The sequence below is a fragment of the Notechis scutatus genome, chromosome 2, assembly GCF_049901735.1.
Source record: "Notechis scutatus isolate UNSWTSFEM ecotype Mainland chromosome 2, rNotScu1.2, whole genome shotgun sequence".
NCBI classification, from domain to species: Eukaryota; Metazoa; Chordata; class Lepidosauria; order Squamata; family Elapidae; genus Notechis; species Notechis scutatus.
Window position 1 is genome coordinate 127,751,855 of NC_142010.1, and position 20,050 is coordinate 127,771,904.

Sequence of the window (20,050 nt, forward strand, 5' to 3'; positions counted from 1 at the left end):
TTGAGTAGAATTAGAATTAGAATGCTTTTGTTGGCTAAGTGTGATTGGACACACAAGGAATCTGCCTTGGTGCAAACGCTCTCACTAGGTTAATCCTCTTCCTAAAACTATCATTGAAATGGGAGAACCATCCCGTTTTGTACCTGCCGGCCCCCAACTGGATCGAGGAAACTTTTGCCTCACCGAGGAGGCCCCGCCACTCAAACCACACCCAGCCAGTTATCCCCGACGCGGTAGGCGGCTTGTTTCTTTAAGGAAGAGCCGCCGCGTGTGTCTTCAGTAGCTATGGTAACTTTCAAGTTGAGGATGCTGGGTGCTGCTGCTGCCGCTGCCGCTGCTGCTGCTCCTCCTCGGGGCGGCTGAAACTGCGGACGGCTGCTCCGGAGGCGAGCGCGGTAGCTCCCATACAACAGGCGGGTAAAGGAGCCGCTCGCCGCCAAGTCGAGCAACTTGGAGCTCGGCGGCGCTTTGCAAGAAGAGCGAGAGAAGGAGGCGAGGCGCGGCCCGGCTCGGCTCTGCAAAAGGCTGCGCCTGCAATGCCGCCCCGGGAGCTGAGCGAGGCTGACTAGCGGCGCCCGGGCTGTTCGGGACTCGCCGTCGGAACATGCGAAGGCAGCCCGAGCAGATCGAGGCATCGGCCGGCGCTGCCGCAAGGACTTCGGGCTTCCACAGCCGGGACGTCGCTCTGGAGTGGGAAGCGGCTGTGCCCCTGCCCGGCCAGGGGAATGGGGACCCTGCCTGAGCGGGAGGCGGCGGCGGCGGTGGGGTCTTTCCAGTTAGGATCCAGGGGCGGCAGCCGCCCGGGCTTCCTCCTCTCGGCTTTCGGCCGGCCGTTTGCAGGGCTCAGCGAGTCACGTCGGACTTCGGGCCAGCCTGCGCCAGGAGTTGCCCCGCCGCCGCGCACCGGGGAAGTGGTGGCCGCTCGCCTTCGCTGCAGTCGGAGCTCTTCGGGGGCGCCCCTCGCCTCTGTCTGACCTCGCGGTCTCTGCCGTCGCGGCTGCGGTCGCCTCCCGTCTGGGCGCCCGTCTGGAGGAGGAGGCGGCGGTGGCCCGCGGAGCCTCGGCACGAACCCCCTTTCCCCGCACTCCCCCCCCCCGTACCCCTCTGGCAGCAGCAGGCGGAGAAAGCCCCGCTTCCCCCTGGCCTGTCTCCGGGAGAGGAAGCGAAGGGCCCCGTCTCGGCTCCCGTCCTTCTCAGATACCTCTGGGTTTTTTTCCCCTTCCAACTGGACGATGGCGATGTCCTTGAGCAAGTCTTAAAATGCCGGTGATGAGGGGCCTCCTGGCTCCCCAAAACACCTTCCTGGATACCATAGCAACCCGCTTTGATGGCACGCGTGAGTTGGCTTCCCACTCTTTTTTTTTTTTAACTCCCCTCCTCCTCCTCCTCCTCCTCCTCCTCTCCCTCTCCTCTCCCCTTGTTGTCTGGTCTTCCCTAAGGAAACTTCCCTAAGAAAACACACTTCCAGGTGTTTCTCCCTGTCTTTCTCCCTGTCAAAGATCTCTTCTTCCCTTTCTTTCTCTCAGCCCCATCCTCCTTCACCTTTGTCACCACAATCCTGAACCGATGAAGTTTGTACTTCTCAAGAAAGGTTGGACATCCCTTTTTGAGGAGGGAACCTAGTGTGACATCTGTATGTTGACCTACTACTGAGTCATGGCATGTGTTGCACATGCAACGGAGGCATGTGGGAGAGCTGTGAGAGAGATGGTGGCTCTCCAGAACAGGATGTACATGCAGCACATACATATAGGTCCCACACGGTTCTTTGATGATCTGGTGAATTTCTTCTAATTCTCTCCTAAAGTGCAAAGCATTCTTGAAGCCTTGAGAGTTTGATGTGGTTGGAACTTTTGATCTTTGCCATTAAGGTTGGCAGGAATAATTCCTCCAGCATGCATCCATGGGGAATTTTGTCAGGTGGATCTTGTCAGGTTAGTGAAACTTCCACCTGGCATGTCAAGGGCTACAGCAGATCTCAGCCTTTGCATCTGGCCATCCAAGGGTTGCCATATCGAACAGATTTATCCTCACTCATTAATAGAGGAAGTATCTTTGAACGTGTTGGACATCCTTGAGAGTGAAAATTGACCCAATGCATCATTTTTAACTTCATGGAAGCAGAATAAAGTCTTCCCACATACAAATATTGTGCAGTAGTTCCCTCAAAGCCTGAAGCTTCAAGTTGGTTTCCTATTAGAGAATAAAATGTGTGGGTGGTAGAATATATAGTATGGACCTCTGATATCATGCAGGCACATCAACAACATATAAACATGTGAACCCAAAAGATTAGAAATTAAATTTAGAATGTGTGAATTGGGAAGTTGGGTAAAAGGACACTGGGTATGGAAAGACAATACTTTCAACCATGTTCCTGCCCCATAATTTGCTTTATGAAGAATGATTTTGTTACCCTTATAAAATTGATCATATATGTAGCTCAAGGTACTTAGAATGGAGGCCATTCTTTCTTTCTTCAAATAGTAGAGATGGGTGAAAGTAAATCTTAACTCACAAGTTGGTCTTGAACCTAGTTCTCTCCAATCAAACTCTACCCATTAAGCCTTCTCCTTGATTCTGCAAATAATCTGCACACACATATTTGATTTTTATCATGCCTTTATTCGTTTATAAGTAACTCCAGGCACCCAACAGACCTAATGCTCCTTTCCTGTCCTATTTTCCCCACCACAAGAACCCTGTGAAGTAGATTGAGCTGAGAGAGAGTGACTGGCCCAAAATTTCCCTGCCAGTTTTCATGCCTAAGGCAGATCTAGAACTCAGAGCCTCCTGATTTCTCGGTGGTTACTAATTACTTTCAAGTAATTGTGCGGAAAATAAAAGAATCAACTGTTGACTGTTGCTTATGAAAGAATGGAGGCACTTTCTGAAAGATAGAGGTGCTCTGTATATATGGGAAACAAGGATTATAATGCTCCTTACTGTTTTTTTTTTCATTGCTAATTTGGGGAGTAATTGGGAAGTCGGAGAGATGAATTTCATCGTGGTCTTTCGCTCCTGCTCTACATGCCAAAATGAGTCATCCTATCACGAGGGAAGAGAACCAAAGATACTTTAGTCACACAATCTTTAAAGAAAACTTTTTAAAAAACCAAGTCAGGGCTTCATTGGCTTTGAAAAGAGAGGGGGAAAAATGGTAACTTCGAATTAGTATCCAATGATAAGTTTATGGTTCATGCCTGTCATCGGAGATTGAAGCACCGAACGCATTTAACGTTGAAACCTATTACAAAATTATGACACGGTCTTCGTCATAGTTATCATGTGTCGTAGCTAAGGAACTATAGGCCACTTACGGTATGTGGGATTTGGTCCCCAGTAATTCGCCCTGCAACTTGTACGTCACCATCCTGTCCTAAGGCTGTTTAGTTAAGAAAAATCTCTCTGGTTCACCCATGTCTCCCTCTCCATCTAGGCTGCGTGGTATTTTCCACCCGAAAATACTTTCTGAGTAGGAATTGCATAAGGTGTGAGGTCTGCTATAGAGAGTCTAATCAGCAAACATGTTTCTTGTTGGTTTATGTGCGTTTAGATTTCATCTCTGTTTTTATCTCCCACATCTGCTTGTCACACTTCTAACTTCTACCTAAGCTGGTAGAAGGAAGGGGGCAGTCTACATTGGGAGAGGGGGAAAAAAAAGCTTTTCTGATCACACAGAAGCTGTATGCCACCCCACCCCATCCCCCACTCCCAGATGTTGTCTCTGCCTGGCTTTCCTACAAAACATACAAGGGTTTCCCCCCACCCCCCATGGCATCCAAATGAGAGAAAGACTGAGAGAGAGAAAAGATGTACAGCAAATTGCAATGCCTTTGGAATCTTTGGTGTGTTTCTATTTGATCTGATTTCTGATGCTCGGAAGAGCTCTCCTCCAAAAGCCTGAAAATGACCTCCTTCAGTAAAGATAGGGGCTTTACAAATCTAAGGACAGGGGTCATTCTGATTGGGAGGGGGGAATGTCTGCTAGCTAGGCTCTTAAAGAAGAAAAGAGGGGATTTCCTTCTCTCTCCTGGTCTTCTTGCCTCCTCTTATGTAGAAGTCTGTGTGGGTTGAGGGTTTTTTATTTTGTTGTTGAATGCAGTGGGTGGTGGAAGGGAGTCTGTTGAGTGTAAAGCCACCTTATAGGTGAGAGGGACAGCATATAAATTTAATAAATAATGTAGAAGTAAAATGACCCAACATTTCATTCCTTTCAGAATGAAAGAGACTCTGGTTCCATTGTGTCTTAGATGCCCTGAGGATATTGTCCTGCGATCAAGCACCTCTGTTTTATTTTATTCCTTGAATTGCAGTCTGAGTTCAGTGTCATCCAGCCAAGGGTAGCCTTCCGAAGAGTTAGTGCATCGGCTTTGCTTGTTGGTTGAATCCTTCTTGCATAATCCAGAGGAGGTGGATTTAGGTACCTAGGGATTTCCAACAATCAAGTTTGCTTAACACAGATGGAACAGTTGATCTGGCAGAATTAGTTGAACTTTACTGGTGTGTGTGTGTGTGTGTGTGTGTGTGTGTGTGTGTGTCTAAATTTTTGAGGGATAGAACATCCTTGTTCAGGTTAGTGGATCTGGAAAAGAGTGGACTTGGAGTCAGGAGGGGAAGAAATTTTCTTCAATAGGAAAATCAGTTTCTAACATAGGCCTGTTTGGATAAATATCGTTCATTCCCATAAAATATATGAAGTGGAGCTTTCTAGAGCCATGTTCGCGGGAAGGTTGGAATTCTGAGAACTGAAAATCCAATACACATAGAAAGCGCCAGAATGGTGACAGCTATCTTAGTAGATTGTGCTCAAAATTATTAACATATCTGCTACTCATAGAGAATGCTTATAAAAATAAATGTATATTTATTATATTTCGGGGGGGGGGGTAAGTCAAGGACTACCTGTATTCCATTTTCTCTGCATTTAACAGTGTTGGTCACTAAGCGATGCTGGTTTGAATTTCTTAAAATATAGCATAAGCATCTTTTCCATAGCCATTGAATTGCAAGGCACTAACCAGAAACTACAACATTGGCTTCATAAACGGACATATTTGGAAATATTTTCTCCTGACAATGTATGTGAGTGATTGTGTGAGACATCAGTTGCATGCAGGTAATTCCTGGTTCAACCTATGACCTTTCAGCAGAGTTACAAAGGGTTTTGGGGGATTTAATCCCAAGAAGACAGGATTTAGAAGGGGAAACTTGCTGAGTTAGATAAAATAATTAATTTGGCATTGGTAGGGCTGGAGTCTTTGGGAAGATTAAGTCTTAGGCCTGGAGTTTATTCCCAACAGACTCTACTTTGGGGAAGCACAGACTGTGGCAATAACTAGATAAGTCTTGTGCCAAATTCATTTGATTTCTCATTTGCAACTTTACCTAGGAAAAGCAGATTTGGCTTCCGCTGCATTTTCTCTAGCTGCAAACTGACTAGGCTTCTGTTATGAATCCTATTTGGGGTGGCACATCAGAGGTGGTATTCAGCAAGTTCTGACCAGTTCTGGAGAACCAGTAGCAGAAATTTTGAGTAGTTCAGACAACCAGTAGCGGAAATTTTCACTTGTTTGAAATACCACCTCTGACTGACCCTGCTCCCATCTATTCTCTGCCTCCCAAGTCCTAGCTGAATGGGCTGGGTCTTCTTTTGTTGCCCTGCACAGGAGAACGGAGGTGGAAAGCAGGTTAGTGGGGTGGTGTCAGGCAGTGCTCCATTCAAAATCCAAGAAAGAAATACTTAGACTCTTTTAATTAGAGTAAAATATATCTTTTACTGGAAATGAAGTGGTAGCAACAATAGAATTCTGAATCTGAAGAATTAGGCGCGTAAACCACGTATACAAAGTGATGGAAATGTTCCCACCCCCAATAGTTCAGATGAGTCTTCCAATTACAAGTTGTGAATATGAACATGTGGACCACCTCAGGTGGTGATGAGGCTTCTGTCCGTTGACCTTGGCCATACTTTGATAAAAGTTTGCAGTTGCGCAGAGGAAAGAAAGCTAAGCAAGAAATAGAAACCTAAGCAAGAATGTCCTCTTCCCCCTCCTCATTTTATACAACACTAGAATGTAACACCTCCAGCTCGCTTCCCAGACTTTACCCCCTCCTCCCCCCCGTTACTTATGACAGCCGAAAGATGCAAAGCAATAGTAGAAGATCTTGAAGGCTGACAGGTGGAGAGGGAATGGGGATTTATCCTTCCCCTACCACGCCCAAGCCGTGCCCACCAAGCCACACCACACCTACCGAGCCACACCCACAAAACCATAGTAAAAAATTTTGAATCCCACCACTGCATGTATGTGCCAAAGACATTTTTAGACAATAAAAGGGAAATCAGACTGCTCTTTTTTGAAAGTCGATCCCGCTTGAGCGATGAGTGTTTTGTGACTGGATACACATTTCAATGACCACAAGATCATGAACATCCCTAAGATTCTCTATGTATCCAAGGGCTGAAAAATGTAGATTCCCTGCTTTACACACACACGCACACACAGACACACACACACACAATAGTTTGGATCCAATTATTACAGGACTGCCTTCAACTATTTCTAGTTGTTTTTATTGTTTTAAAATGTTTTCAGCGTTTTGATTGTAATATATTTTCTGAATTGTAAGCCACCCAGAGTCATTGACTGAGAGGAGCAGTTATAGAAGCTGAATAAATCAACAAATAAATTAAGTAAATCTATTGAAATCTGAGTTTTTAAGATTATCTTTAAAGCCCATCATTAAATTCAATACAGGTAATCCTCACCTTGCAGCAGTTCGTTTAATGACCATTCAAAGTTGCAAATGACTTTTCCCCCTTCGCTAAACTGGGGGTGGGCGTGGCCAGCACGTGACAGGTCTGGCTCATGGACCATGAATTTGACACCCCTGCTGCAGTGGTGGGATTCAAAATTTTTACTACCGGTTCTGTGGGCGTGGCTTGGTGGGTGTGGCAGGGGAAGGATACTGCAAAATCCCATTCCCTCCCCACCCCACTAACCTGCTTTCCAGCTCCGTTCCCCTGTGCAGGGCAGCAAAAGAAAACCCAGCCCAATCAGCTGGGACTCAATGGGAGGCAGAGAAGAGATGGAGTTGGGGCCAGTCAGAGGTGGTATTTGCCAGTTCTCTGAACTACTCAAAATTTCCACTACCAGTTCTCCAGAAAAGCTCAGAACTTGCTGAATACCACCTCTGCCCTGCTGTAGAGTTATATCTGGAAAGCGATGAGTAAGTGCTCCAGTTGTGGGGAACCAGCTGCAAATAGGGACCACCAGAGACAGGGAACCTATCTCAGAGCAGGGAAGCCTGTGAAAAGTAGGTTGAGCAAATTAAATCTCTGTTTTGGTTGACTTTGATTTTAGCACTCTGACTTACCTAGAACTTAAATACGAGGGTTTCTTTATGTAATTGGATTTTTATCCTGCCTTTATTATTTTTATAAATAACTCAGGGTGGCAAACATACCTAACACTCCTTCCTCCTATTTTCCCCCAACAACAACCCTGTGAGATGGGCTGGGCTGAGAGACGGTGACTGGCCCAAAGTGACCCAGTCAGTTTTTTATGTCTAAGGCAGGGCTAGAACTCACAGTCACCTGATGTCTAAACCAGCAGCTAACTAAATTCATTGCACTTTTAGTGAAAAGGCCCTGGACCGGTTGGTGAGGGTTTTCTTCTTCTTCTTAATATAAATATAGAGCAGTCAGCTCAGTATTACAAAAAAACTTGGACTGTTTTTTTTAAATAATGCTAATATATATGGCATACTATTTATACCTACTAATTGAATGGATTCTTTATGTTCAGAGTTCCTATTCCTTTGAGTAACAGTTACTATAGGCCAATAAATAAAAGAAGCTTAAAATTATAACATCTATGCTGATTGGTTCATCCTGGTGATGGAAAGGGAAAATAGACTTGATTTATTCTTGGTTTAATCAAATTTCATCTTCTGCTAACTGAATGGTATTTTTAAGCTTGTCTTGGGCAGATGGGGAAAAAATCAGATACAAAGCCATTTGAATGTGATTCCCAGTAACTAGATGGTTGGGTATGGGGAGACATGTCAGATTAAACGTCCTGGGAGCCTCTCTGTATGATGATAATGAGGATGATAATATCATTAAACTTGTATGCTGCCCAAATTAACTCTCAACGATTCTGGGCAACTGACAACAATCAAAGAAAAGGCATATATAAAACATCAAAAAGAAAGATGAAAGATGGCAAGTGCAATGAAGCGAGGGCTCTTCATGGCTCTTCTAAAACGGGGGTCTCCAACCTTGGCAACTTTAAGACTTGTGGACTTCAATTCCCAGAATTCCTCAGTCAGCTGACTGAGTTGCTAAGGTTGGAGACCCCTGTTCTAAACCATAGCAGAGTTGGGGAAGGGGAAACATCTGGATCTTGGATGGGATAATTTCATTCTAGAGGACAGGCACCGCTGCAGATAAGGTGTGCTGCTGAAGTCCCAACAAATGACATTGTGTGATCCTGTTGGATTGAATGGACTGGACATATGTGTTGGGAGCCAGGTGGTCTCTAGATTAATCAGGCCCTGTGCCATGTAAGGGTTTATAGGTAACAATCTGTGGGAGAAAGAATGGCAGAAGCAAGGGTTGGAATTAAAAGAGGCATCAGCCTAGAGTCTTTATTTAGCCACGAGTGACCTAAGTCCAATCCTCCTTGAGTGCTGTTGGTTCTTAGTTTAACTCTAAGCAGGTGCCAACCACTAACTGAGAAGATTCCTGTGCACAGGCTATAGCAATAAATCACTTTAATAAATCCTTCCCGGGTTGATCTGGTCTTTCCCGCCGGGCACAACCAACCCTTTGAATTGCACCCAGAATCAAATTTGCAATGGTGACTTTAACTATCACGTGTAACAGTAGACATGGAAAAGGGGGTGCCATTTCTGTGGCAGTGGGTGTAGCAGGCTATACCAGCAATGCATGCTTCAACTAAAAGACATAATTTCTTTTGAAGAAACAACCTGGCAAAGGCAAGCTATCTGCAGTTGGCTGTAGTTTGAATGATGCTGCCATCCAAAATAGCACACTTAGACCTATGAATGTCAGGAGTTCCTAAAATAATAATCCTCTGAATCTGTTGTATCCAAATTATCAGGTCATGCCTTTGTAGCATGTTTAATCTTTCAATCAATCTGGGCATTCGAAGAGAGGACCTGGAGGGGAATAAATTTGCAAATTTTTCCAGGCATGAAAGGTGGTGAAGGGAGAACAACATCTGCATCAATCTATAAATAAATTACCCTCCCATGTAGTCCTTAGAAATATTGCTGCAATTGGCTTGCTGTGCCATTTGAACAGTAACTGAACCAGTCTGTTTCCCTCTCTGTCCTGTACCCCTTCCTGTACCTGGGGGGGGGGGGGCAATTAAAATGGCACAGTGAGATACAGTCTTCCATTGCACTCAGGCATCCTCTCACAGTTTAGAACAGGGGTGTCAAACTGGATTTCTTCGAGGGCCAGATTAATATTGTAGCTCTCTGTAGGCCAGCCGGGTGGGTGGGTGGAGACGTCCTGTGCAGCACCCTACTGGCCAAAATGGGGCGTGGTGGTTGCGCATGCCCCCCTGTGCCCCATTTAATTAGCAGGACACTGCAGGAGGCCCTATAGGCCAAAAACAGGGCACAGAGGCCCCCCATGCAGCTCCCCATGCCCCATTTTCACTAGCAGAGGCACCGTGGGCCGGTCCTTTGCTATTTCCAGGCTGGCCCCTTGGGCCAGATTTAAGCACCCTGTGGGCTGGATCCAGCCCACAGCCTTGAGTTTGACACCCCTGGTTTAGAATATGGCGGTTTATAACAAATGGACCTCCTCCTTCTATTTTTCCCCCCAAATTCTAATCTTGATTGAGAAAAGCTTTACCCTGTTGATCTATTTTTAATCCCCCAGGAATATCAGAGGTAGAAAATAAAGAATATTTAAATTATTGGAGGTTTATTTTATTTTATTTATTACATCTTTATCCTGCTTTTACATATAATCCTCCCCTTACAAGAGTTCACTTAGTGACCAAAGTTACGTCATTGAAAAAAAGGATCTTATGTCCATTTTTCACAATTACAACCTTTGCAGCTTCCCCACAATCATGGGATCAAAATTCAGATGCCTGGCAACTGGCTCATACTTATGACCATTGTAGAGTCCCAGGGTCATGTGATCACTTTTTTGCAGCCTTCTGACAAGCAAAGCCAATGGGGAAGCCAGATTCACTTAACAACCGGATTACTAATTTAACAACTGCACTGTGGCAAGAAATGTCGTAAAATTCCCTTAGCAAATTCTCACTTAACAAGATACATTTCAGGTTGAACTGTGTTCATAAGTTGAAGACTACCTGTATTAAATAACTTGAGGCAGTGAACACACACATAATATTCCTTCCTCCTATTTCTTCCACAGCAACCTTGTGAGTAAATTGGGCTGAGAGAGAGAGAGAGAGACTGGCCCAAGGCCACCCACCTGACATCATCCCTAAAGCAGGACTAGAACTCACCATCTCCTGGTTTCTAGCCTGATTCCTTAACCACTAAACCAAACGGCCTGTCTTGCATATCTTTTTTCATTACTGCAGAGGTTGAATTCCTACCAAAATCCAGGGTGACCCTTCAGTAGTTTTACACTTGAAATCCTTTACAGTTTTGCAGTGAGTGGATATTACCTCATCCTTCTTTCATTAATCACTGGATAAATTAGCCCAATCTTGTAATTGTGTTAATATTTAAAAAGTTATTATGTCTCCCTTAATGAGATAAATAGAGGCTGTGCCTCATTACCTACAATGTGAAATAGGTAAAATATTGCAATGTTGTGCAAGTTTTCACTGCAAACACGGTGTGCTGTGTTTAATGGGGCTTGGTTCCAGGTAAGAATGCCTAAGATTAAGAACAAACCAGAAGCAGCTGCCAAGAAATGCTTCTTCTCTCATGCTCTTATTGCCAATAATAAACTACCAGATATAAAACAAGAATTTATTGTGTGATTTCCAGGCTCAAGAAGGAATATTTTTGTCCTTGTCCATATGTCTTAATTTTTATAAGTGTACACATCTGTCAACAATTGGCAGAGTAGTTCTTGCCCCACTTGTAGGTTTTCCTAGTAACACCAGAGCTACAGAATTTGTGTAATTCCAACTCCCATTTAATGTATTATAAAGACTGAGCTGGTTAAAAAACTCAGAGGTTTAGAAATTAAGACCTTCTTAGGTGGCCTTAGAAAAGGGACTTCTTCCAAATCTCAGCTTCTCCTTACAATAGTGAGGCAATTATAATGCTGAGGTCTTTTAGAAGTTTATTATAAGAACAATAAGGGATGCAAAGCTCTATGAAAATGGAAAATATTGTCAAAATCATCACTACTTATTTGTGGTATTTTTTTTTTACAATATAACCATAGAAGCATTATTCATTGTGATGTTTATAGAGATAGGGGAAGGCAGTCTTGGTAAGCCATCTATTGTGGGGATGAATGTTACACACAAGCAGTGTATTCACAGGTCAGATGGCCTAAAACACACATCTCATCTTTTATAGCAGCCACACATCTATGTTGTGTTAGACACTGCTCTGCTCAGGGATTGCAGGGACTGGGTTGGGTGCTATCTGTTGTGGAAGGGCAATTGTCAAGTTGTGGAGACAGGTCTACTTTCTCATTCTCTGACGTCTCTGCTGGCCTTCTGGCACGAATGTGGAGATTTTTTTGCACTGGCTGATGGCAGCAGAAGGATGAAGTGATATCTCACTGACTATAATTGTATTTAAACTGTGATTTGGGAGGGGAGAGCAGAAATCTTTAACTGATAGAGGAGAATATTAGCTCAGGGTTGAAATGAGGGGTCCTTGGTGCTCTCTGAGCTTGGTTGTTTTCTTGCAGATGCTTCCTTACCCAAATTAAGTAATTTCATCAGTGCTAGTCTGAAATCATTAAATGTATGTTTAATGCAAGAGTCTGATGCATTTACGATTTTGATTAGCTTTATTTCTACATTTGTTTGGGGCAGAGGTGGTATTCAGCAGGTTCTGACCAGTTCTGGAGAACCGGTAGCAGAAATTTTGAATAGTTCGGAGAACTGGCAAATCCCACCTCTGACTGGCCCCACCCCCATCTATTCTCTGCCTCCCATTGAGTCCCAGCTGATCGGCTGGGTCTTCTTTGGTTGCCCTGCAAAGGAGAACAGAGCTGGAAAGCAGGTTAGTGGGGTGGGGAGGGAATGGGATTTTGCAGTACCCTTCCCCTGCTATGCCCAACAAGCCATGCAGGGTGCAGGGTGGCAAGTTTCAGAAATAGCCTAACTATTTTTTATTTTGCTGGTTAAACATCCAAGAAGAAATGAATGCCTATTGGCCCTGAGGCAGAAAAATCACAATCCACGAGTCATTTTATTAACAATTCCTGTATTCATTTCATTAAAATGAATTCCTGGATTGGACTGGATGACTGGTTTGAAAAAGATGTGCGTAGTATTGTATGGTCTATGGTGTATTGATGTGGCTAGCTTGAAAAAGATGTGCGTAGTATTGTATGGTCTATGGTGTATTGATGTGGCTTGCTATACATAGTCCAAACAAGCTTTTCATATGTGTTCAACAAATCTGATTTTTTAAAAGTGTTAAGTCCGCTTCCAGAATGGAACTTTTCCATTAGATAGGGATGAATGCTTATGACCCCCTTGATGGGAAACTTCCAGTAATTATTTGGTGTGAAATGACCACAGCTTGGAATATTATATGCAAGATCCAACCTGGGTCTGTCACCGGGACCAGAGGTTTAGTCTTCCAAACTTTCAGACTTGTGCTGGAGCCCATCCTTAGGGAACCTCTCTCTAGCAGAAGGTAGAAGGTAGAACTTCTCTCTAGTTTTTCTTTGAAGACATTTCATTTCTCACCCAAGAAGCTTGGAGGTGAAGCGAAACATCTTCCAAGAAAAACCAAGAAAGTTCAGTTGCCTCTTGAAAAAGCACCTTTGGGACAACCATGACCTGGATGACTTGAGAATCTCCATAGACAACTTCTCCCTAGCACATTCTGAATCCAAAAGCTCAGAAGACGAAGACTCTGGTCCCAGTGACCGACCCAGATTGGACCCTGCAACATTATCCTGGGACATGTATATATGCCTTCATGAATAATATTATATGCCTCTACCTTGGCCATTCGGAGTCAAATTTTATTTCCTATCCACAGCCCTGATTGTTCTCACAGTGGAAAATCTATTTTACCAGAGAAGGCTAAGGTTTCACATGGATTTCTAGAGCTGAAAGCATAGGGAATGAAGCAAGGACATAAAGAGAGCATTGCTGAACTGTACCTGTGGACGGCTGGGATTTTCCTTCTGTTGACAGATTCCTCTCTCCCCCCCACCCCTTTATATGTGTGTGAGTTTTTCTGGCAGCGTGATCAGAATAATTTAGGGCTGGGAGACTGTTAAAATGCTTTGAAATCTGTAGACTTCTTACTCCTGCCTGTATTATGGGCTGCTTATAAATAAAGGAGAGTGTGATCAATCAGTTGGTCAAGAGCATTTTCTTTGAGAAGGCTAGGGACTTCCATCTGAGCTATTTTAGGCTGCATGTGGGAAGCTTACACAACTCCATCATTTCCCATAAACAAATATTTGTTAGAGTCCCTGCAGGTAGGAAACTGTTAGATCAGAGACCAGGCTAATGTAAAATGTGGGTTTTTCTACATCCAGGTATTACAGTATTCATTTTTTTTTACATAGAGAAGCAGTGAGTGCTGCGAATCTCCATCCACTATCTGACATGGTAAAATTTGCAGGCAGGTTTGCCACCTGATCTGCTATTAAGGTAAGGCTGAGAGTTATGCTGTTTGTTCCCATCCTTTCCCATGCTTTGGTCATCCTAAGATCTGGTTCAAAGATAGCCTTTTCCTTTTGCTGGGTGAGTTAATGCCACAGACAGCAACTTGTTTTACCTGGATTTCTGATGCGCCTGCTACAGTTAACCTGCTTGAGAATTCTCATATTTTCAGTTGGTGCCTGCTGGATATTTCAGGAAAAAAAAATCCATATGGTTTCACCAATATTCTCTGTTACCCAGAAAAGCAGCATCTTTTCTTCTAATAGTAGGGTTGTAAAGCAAGTATTCCTGGGAGATCATGGACAGTTATTCCATCCAATGACTTGCAGGGTCAATCGGTTAGCATGTGACTTATGATACGTAAGCAATTGTCAGGCACAGAAGATCAGGTCCACACATTTTTCAATTAAACAGATTTATTATTACTCATGCCTATGCATAGGAATATCCTCAGTTAGTGGTTACTTAGAAAAGGTTCAACAAAATACAAGGGTGTTGGACTTCGTCCACTTGTGGCTATATAGGGATCCTAGACAGGGGTGGGATTCAAATTTTTTAACAACCGCTTCTGTGGACATGGCTTAGGTGGTGGCCGTGGCTTGGTGGTCATGTTATTGGCTGGGCATGGCCAACTCAATATCACTCACATCGAGGCACGCATCTCCTTGCCTGGCCTCTCATGACTGTGGGGATGCTACAACAGTCGTAAGTGTGAAAAACAGTCATAAGTCACTTTTTTCAGTGCCATTGTAACTTTAAATGGTCACTCTACACAAGCAAAATACCAGCAAAGGAGGGGGAAAACTCTAAAGATGCTCCTGAGACAGGAAGTCTAGTCCTGCCAAGAATGTAATAAGGGTTAACGGAGAGGCAGTTTCTGTAAGCAACACCAGAATGTTTCCTTCCTGCTTTCCTTACAGGATTAGGCCAGTAATTTCTTCTAACAACCAGTTCTCCAAACTGCTTAGAATGTTGACAACTGGTTCTAGCGAATAGGTGCGAACTGGTAGAATCCCACCCCTGATCCCACCACTAATTCCTCTTTTAACTCCACCCCAGGTTCTGTCACTTCTTCTCCCACATGATATATCAATTAAAAGCCCATCTTTAAGTCCTTTCTCCTGATTCTAAGCAGCCTTTTCACACTGCTTCATAATTATCCTCCGTTCCTGTCTATCAGTCAGTGAGCACACCCTTTAACTGTCATGGGAAGAAGCACTGGGAACAGCTAACTGATGCCCTGCCACCTTCCTTGCTTTTCCTTGCCATTATTTTTATGGTGAAATAAAATATGAAATCCAATCCCCCACTGTGCAAATGAAGCAGGAAACTTTCTTTTGGTATAGCTGAAGAGAATGAGATGATGGAGGCTCAGAAATCCAAGAGGCTGTGAGTGTAGAGCCCTGAAAGCCATTCCATATGATGCCCTACAAAATGTGTGCTAGCTTTCTTCTGAACATACCCAATTTCCCAAGCTGACAAAAACATCAAAGTTTCATGAGGACACTGAAAGATGGCATATCTGAAATTAAAGGCATTTCTCCATAATAGGTAGCAATAATGGAAGAAATGACAGTGGACTGAGTCAACACATGTTAAAAATGGTAGTCTCCTTCAACTTAAACTCAATTGCTGGTAACTTCACAGATATGTCTTTCTTGGCAACAACACGGCAGGGTTATAATTGTACTACTATGAAAGAGTCTGTTTCACTGAAGGCACCACTGTTTCAAAAAGTTCTTAGGGAAGTGGCCGTTCATGGAGTTACCTTGTTAGTCACCATGCCAAACTTTTAAAAAGAAAACATCCTAGACTTTCTTCCTTACTTCAGATTTATTCTTTAGTTTTAATTTCTGTATCTGTTGATTGTCTTAGCATTCTGCATTTTAATTTGTTGTCCTATGTAGTCTTGCTTAATGGGGTTTTATCGTGCTTTCCCCATTTTTAATGGTCTTTTAAATAGCAATGGTTTGTTGTTAGGCTTTTCACTTGTGTATGGCATTGTGGGACCTTAGCATTCTCATTCTAGATTCTGTTCAAGTCGTACGTCACAGCTTTAGAATGAGGATGCTGAGATCCTAGAACACCATAACAAGTGAAAACTGTGTCAAATTGTGACAGGAACTTTGGTCTAGTGATTAAGATATCAGACTAGAACCAGGAGACTGAGTTCTAGTCCCACCTTAGACATTAAAGCTGTTTGGGTGACTCTTAGCCAATCATTCTCTCCCAGCCCAACTCATCTTACAGGGTGGTTATAAGGAAAATAGGAGGAGGAAGATTAAGCATGTTCACTTCTTGAGTTATTTATAAAAAAAATAATGGAGAGATTAAAAAAAATGCAGTTATCCATTACAATTTAAAAAATACTAAAATCTGGGGATACATGATAAAACTCAATTTAATTCAAAACTTATAAACTTGGAACTAATCCCCAACTTGAAGAAAATAAGAATTTATTCATTTATTCCTCATCATCATTATAGAATATCACAGTTTTAAATATATGGAATGAAAACTTAGCTCAGCCTTCTTCAACTTGAGCATGCTGTTTGAAAATTGTTGAGGTTGCAATCCAACATTTCTGATGGAAAAATTGGGGGAAGACCAACTTTCAGCATTAAGCGATAGGCAAAACAAAACTTTCCTATCATTCCTTTCCTCCTCAGTCTGTCAACCGCTAAAATCACCAGTGAAGGCTGAATGTAACTCTAGAGTAATTGGACATGATTACTACTACAGAAAATGGGAGGTATTGAAAAATGGGGAAATTCAGGCAAATATGCGGGCCTTTGATCATCATCATAGCTATGGTACATGTTCAATAGCTTTATATCACTATAGAGTGTGTGTGAATATGAACACACTTCCATGTGACAGATTAAGACAAGGACTAAAATAAATGTCAATGGCTATTAGCTCAGTTTTAACAATAATTCATAAATCATTATACCAAATCCCTAAGGGGCACCAATTCTGTTCTGTGCAATCTTTTCTATTCTTCAGAAATTCTTCATTAGGCAAGAAGTCAAACAAAGGGAAAAGGGGGAAGGATAGTGGCTGATAGTCAAAGAGAGGAGTTCTTCATGTAGTTACCATCAGAAGATGGAATGTGGGTGTAGGTTGCAGATATTTAAATTAGACTTTCTTGGGTTGCTGAAATGGTGTCAGGTTGCTTGCTATTCATGTACCTTCATTGTAAAACAGTGCACTTCTTATATTTTATTTTGAAATAATTTCTTTTTATAATGGAATATCTATAAAATGTGGGCTGCTTCAAAGAATAAGACCAGAAGTTTGAAAAAAGATATTTTCTTCCAGAATCAAACTTAGCAGAAACTATCTTAGCTTACTAAAAATTAATGCATTCAGGACCCAGGTCAGCTCCACACAGATATTAGAACTTGCATTCAAATGACTACAGTACTGTACTTATTTTAGCTACTACGGTGGCAAATCTTTAGCACTTATGAAAGAAAGAAAAATCTGTTTCCCCCACTCTATATTTTCCAAATACAATCCACAATATGGCATTAGAATCTTAAGCTTTAGAAAAAAAATGATTATTAAGGTTAAACCAGTTAAGACAGCACAATAATGAAACAAAACAAAAGCTGGCTAAATTGGTAGAAGCCAATTTTAGTTGTGAAAGGAAAATTTAACTACTGGAGCTGACATTTAAGGACATGCTGGCTTATTTTAAAAACTATTTTAGTAACATAATCTTTGCTACAATATGGAGTGGAAAAGAAAGTTGTTAAAGATGATCTTTTAAAAAAACAACAACCGAGCTTTTGTGTGTTAACTGCAAGTATTGGTGCCTCTTTACTATATGAAAAAAGACAGTGGTGTTGACTTTGCCAATAGATTAGTACAAAAATTGTACCAAATAATAATAATATAATACATTCAACTAAATCCATTAAAAGTCAGATGATACAATATAATATTTAAATATTTAACCAGAACAACTAGACACAAGAACAGTTTTTCCCCGAAAGCCATCACTCTGCTAAACAAATAATTCCCTCACCATTGTTCAACTATTTACAAAGTTTACACTACTATTACTGTTAATCTTCTCACCACTCCTTATCACCCATCCCCTCCCACTTGACTGTTTCCTCGTATGATTTGATTGTTGATTGTACCCTATGACTATCATTAAGTGTTGTACGTTATGATTCTTGATTCTTAACAAATATACCTTTTCTTTATGTATACTGAGAGTATTTACACCAAGACAAATTCCTTGTGTGTCCAATCACACTTGGCCAATAAAGTATTCTATTCTATTCTATTCTATTCTATTCTATTCTATTCTATTCTACGATCAATTAAACAGCAGATAAAGTTTATTCTGAAGATTTGTACCCTGAGAGTTAAGAACACTGATTCAGCAATGTTTATTTTTCCCAATATTTTCCCCATCAGATTTTGAATTGCTTACGGTGAGCTGGGTATTCCAAGAAAAAGTGATATCTATTTCTTTTGGCAATGCTTTGTACACTCTATTGATACATATATTGCATTGCTGCTGCAGGAAGCAGTTATTTGAAAAAGTCTTAAATGAAGATTTTTGTTCTTATGTATCTTCACAGAAATTGTGTTTTAGTTCTCCTCATTTTACTGGTGTAAAATGATTTATTGAGTGGGGTGCACCAAATGAATGTTTTTCCTTTCCCTTCCAAGTTACATAGTTCTACCTTGTCCGTTATGCTAAATCAACATGGGATCCTGCCTAAAGTACAACACTTAAAATGCGCTCATCTTAGATGGACTCTGCTTTCTGGGCTCTGGGGTGTTTGGCAGAAAGTACTATGTCTGAAAAACCGTGTGAGGAAACACTAACTGCCAGCTCAGCAGCAAATACTGTAGTTGCACATGCCAGCAACACAAACACATTTAGAATGCGCATGGACCTCAATTAAACAGGTATATCCTGCTCCTCCCATTGCGCCTTTTGAAATGTTCTTGCAATGGCAAATACGGTGGCTTGTTCCTTAGGCTACTTGGGGGGAAAATTAAGATGGGAAGCAATCTTCTGAATGGAAATTGACACATAGAAAGTTGGCACCTCCACATTCTCACCATATTTTAAAGCAATTCCAGGTAGCACATAATGATAGTGTCAATTGAGAAATACACAGCATTAGACTTTCTTACACTGACATTACTTTTTAAAATGTCTTTGTTAAATTTACACCCCACCTTTATCAAGAAACACACATGAGTGTACTCTATGCTTTTTCCAACTGTCTTCTGAAGTAACAACACTGTGTTGTCCAAAGTGAACTTTGATTTATTGGGAGCTTGAACTTGGATATCCTTGATTCTTGCCCAATATCTGAACCCCCACACCAGTGTTTCTCAATCTTAACAACTTTAAGACATGGGGACTATAACTCCCAGAATTCCCCAACCAGCCATGCTCCCGGCCTCTGGGAGTTGAAGCCCACATGTCTTAAAGTTGCCAAGGTTAAAAAATGCTGCCTTACACCAAACTGTCTCTCTGAAACCATTTCCCTGTGATAGCTTACATTCTTTGGTTTTGCCCTGTACTCACTCTTTGGCAAATCTGTGCAGTATAATTGGTTGTATTTAAAGCTTGTTAGATGTGTGTGCCATGGCTGCTCTAAAAGTGTCTCTTACACAACATGTTTCTTCCCTGCAGTCATAACAATTAGAAGCTTATCTTCAAAATGAGTACTTTCCATCCTTATGTTTTTACAATAGATGTGTAATGTATAACTGTTGGGGGCTAATAGATTTTATATTCCAGTTGAATAGCTGTGAATGCAGAATCAAAATCTCCAGCTGATGTCTTAACAATTCTCTGCATCAGTTTTGTACTACATGATGCAAATAATGTTGATGTATTCATTTGTGCAGGCGTGATTATAAAGTAGCATTGTGGTAGGGTGGAGAAAATATCAAAGCTTAATCTGAAGTGTGACAAACGAGACAATCTACTAGTAGTTTAGTTTGTCGACTGATTAGGCTTACGACCATATCAAAAATACACAATCAAAATAAAATACAAGATCTAATGCCCAGACAAAGTAATACAATAACAAAATACATACGTGGTGAATACAAAGAACCAACTTTCAGGTAAATATGCCACCTTTACAGGATAACCTGATCTGTTTGATATTATGGGTTCTTAACTCAACTGCCTTAACTATAAACTTAGCAGTTCT

The 20,050-nt window shown here is 42.0% G+C and overlaps 1 protein-coding gene across 1 annotated transcript in view; it reads left to right on the forward strand.

The window, feature by feature from the left end:
• Positions 1-1,111: 1,111 nt before the first annotated feature.
• KCNH3 (potassium voltage-gated channel subfamily H member 3) overlaps positions 1,112-20,050 on the forward strand; it is a 67,664-nt gene continuing 48,725 nt past the window's right edge. The window contains exon 1 of the mRNA XM_087956148.1: positions 1,112-1,336. Coding sequence (XP_087812274.1) covers positions 1,261-1,336 — 76 coding nt within the window. The 5' untranslated portion in view covers positions 1,112-1,260. The remainder of the gene's footprint in view (positions 1,337-20,050) is intronic.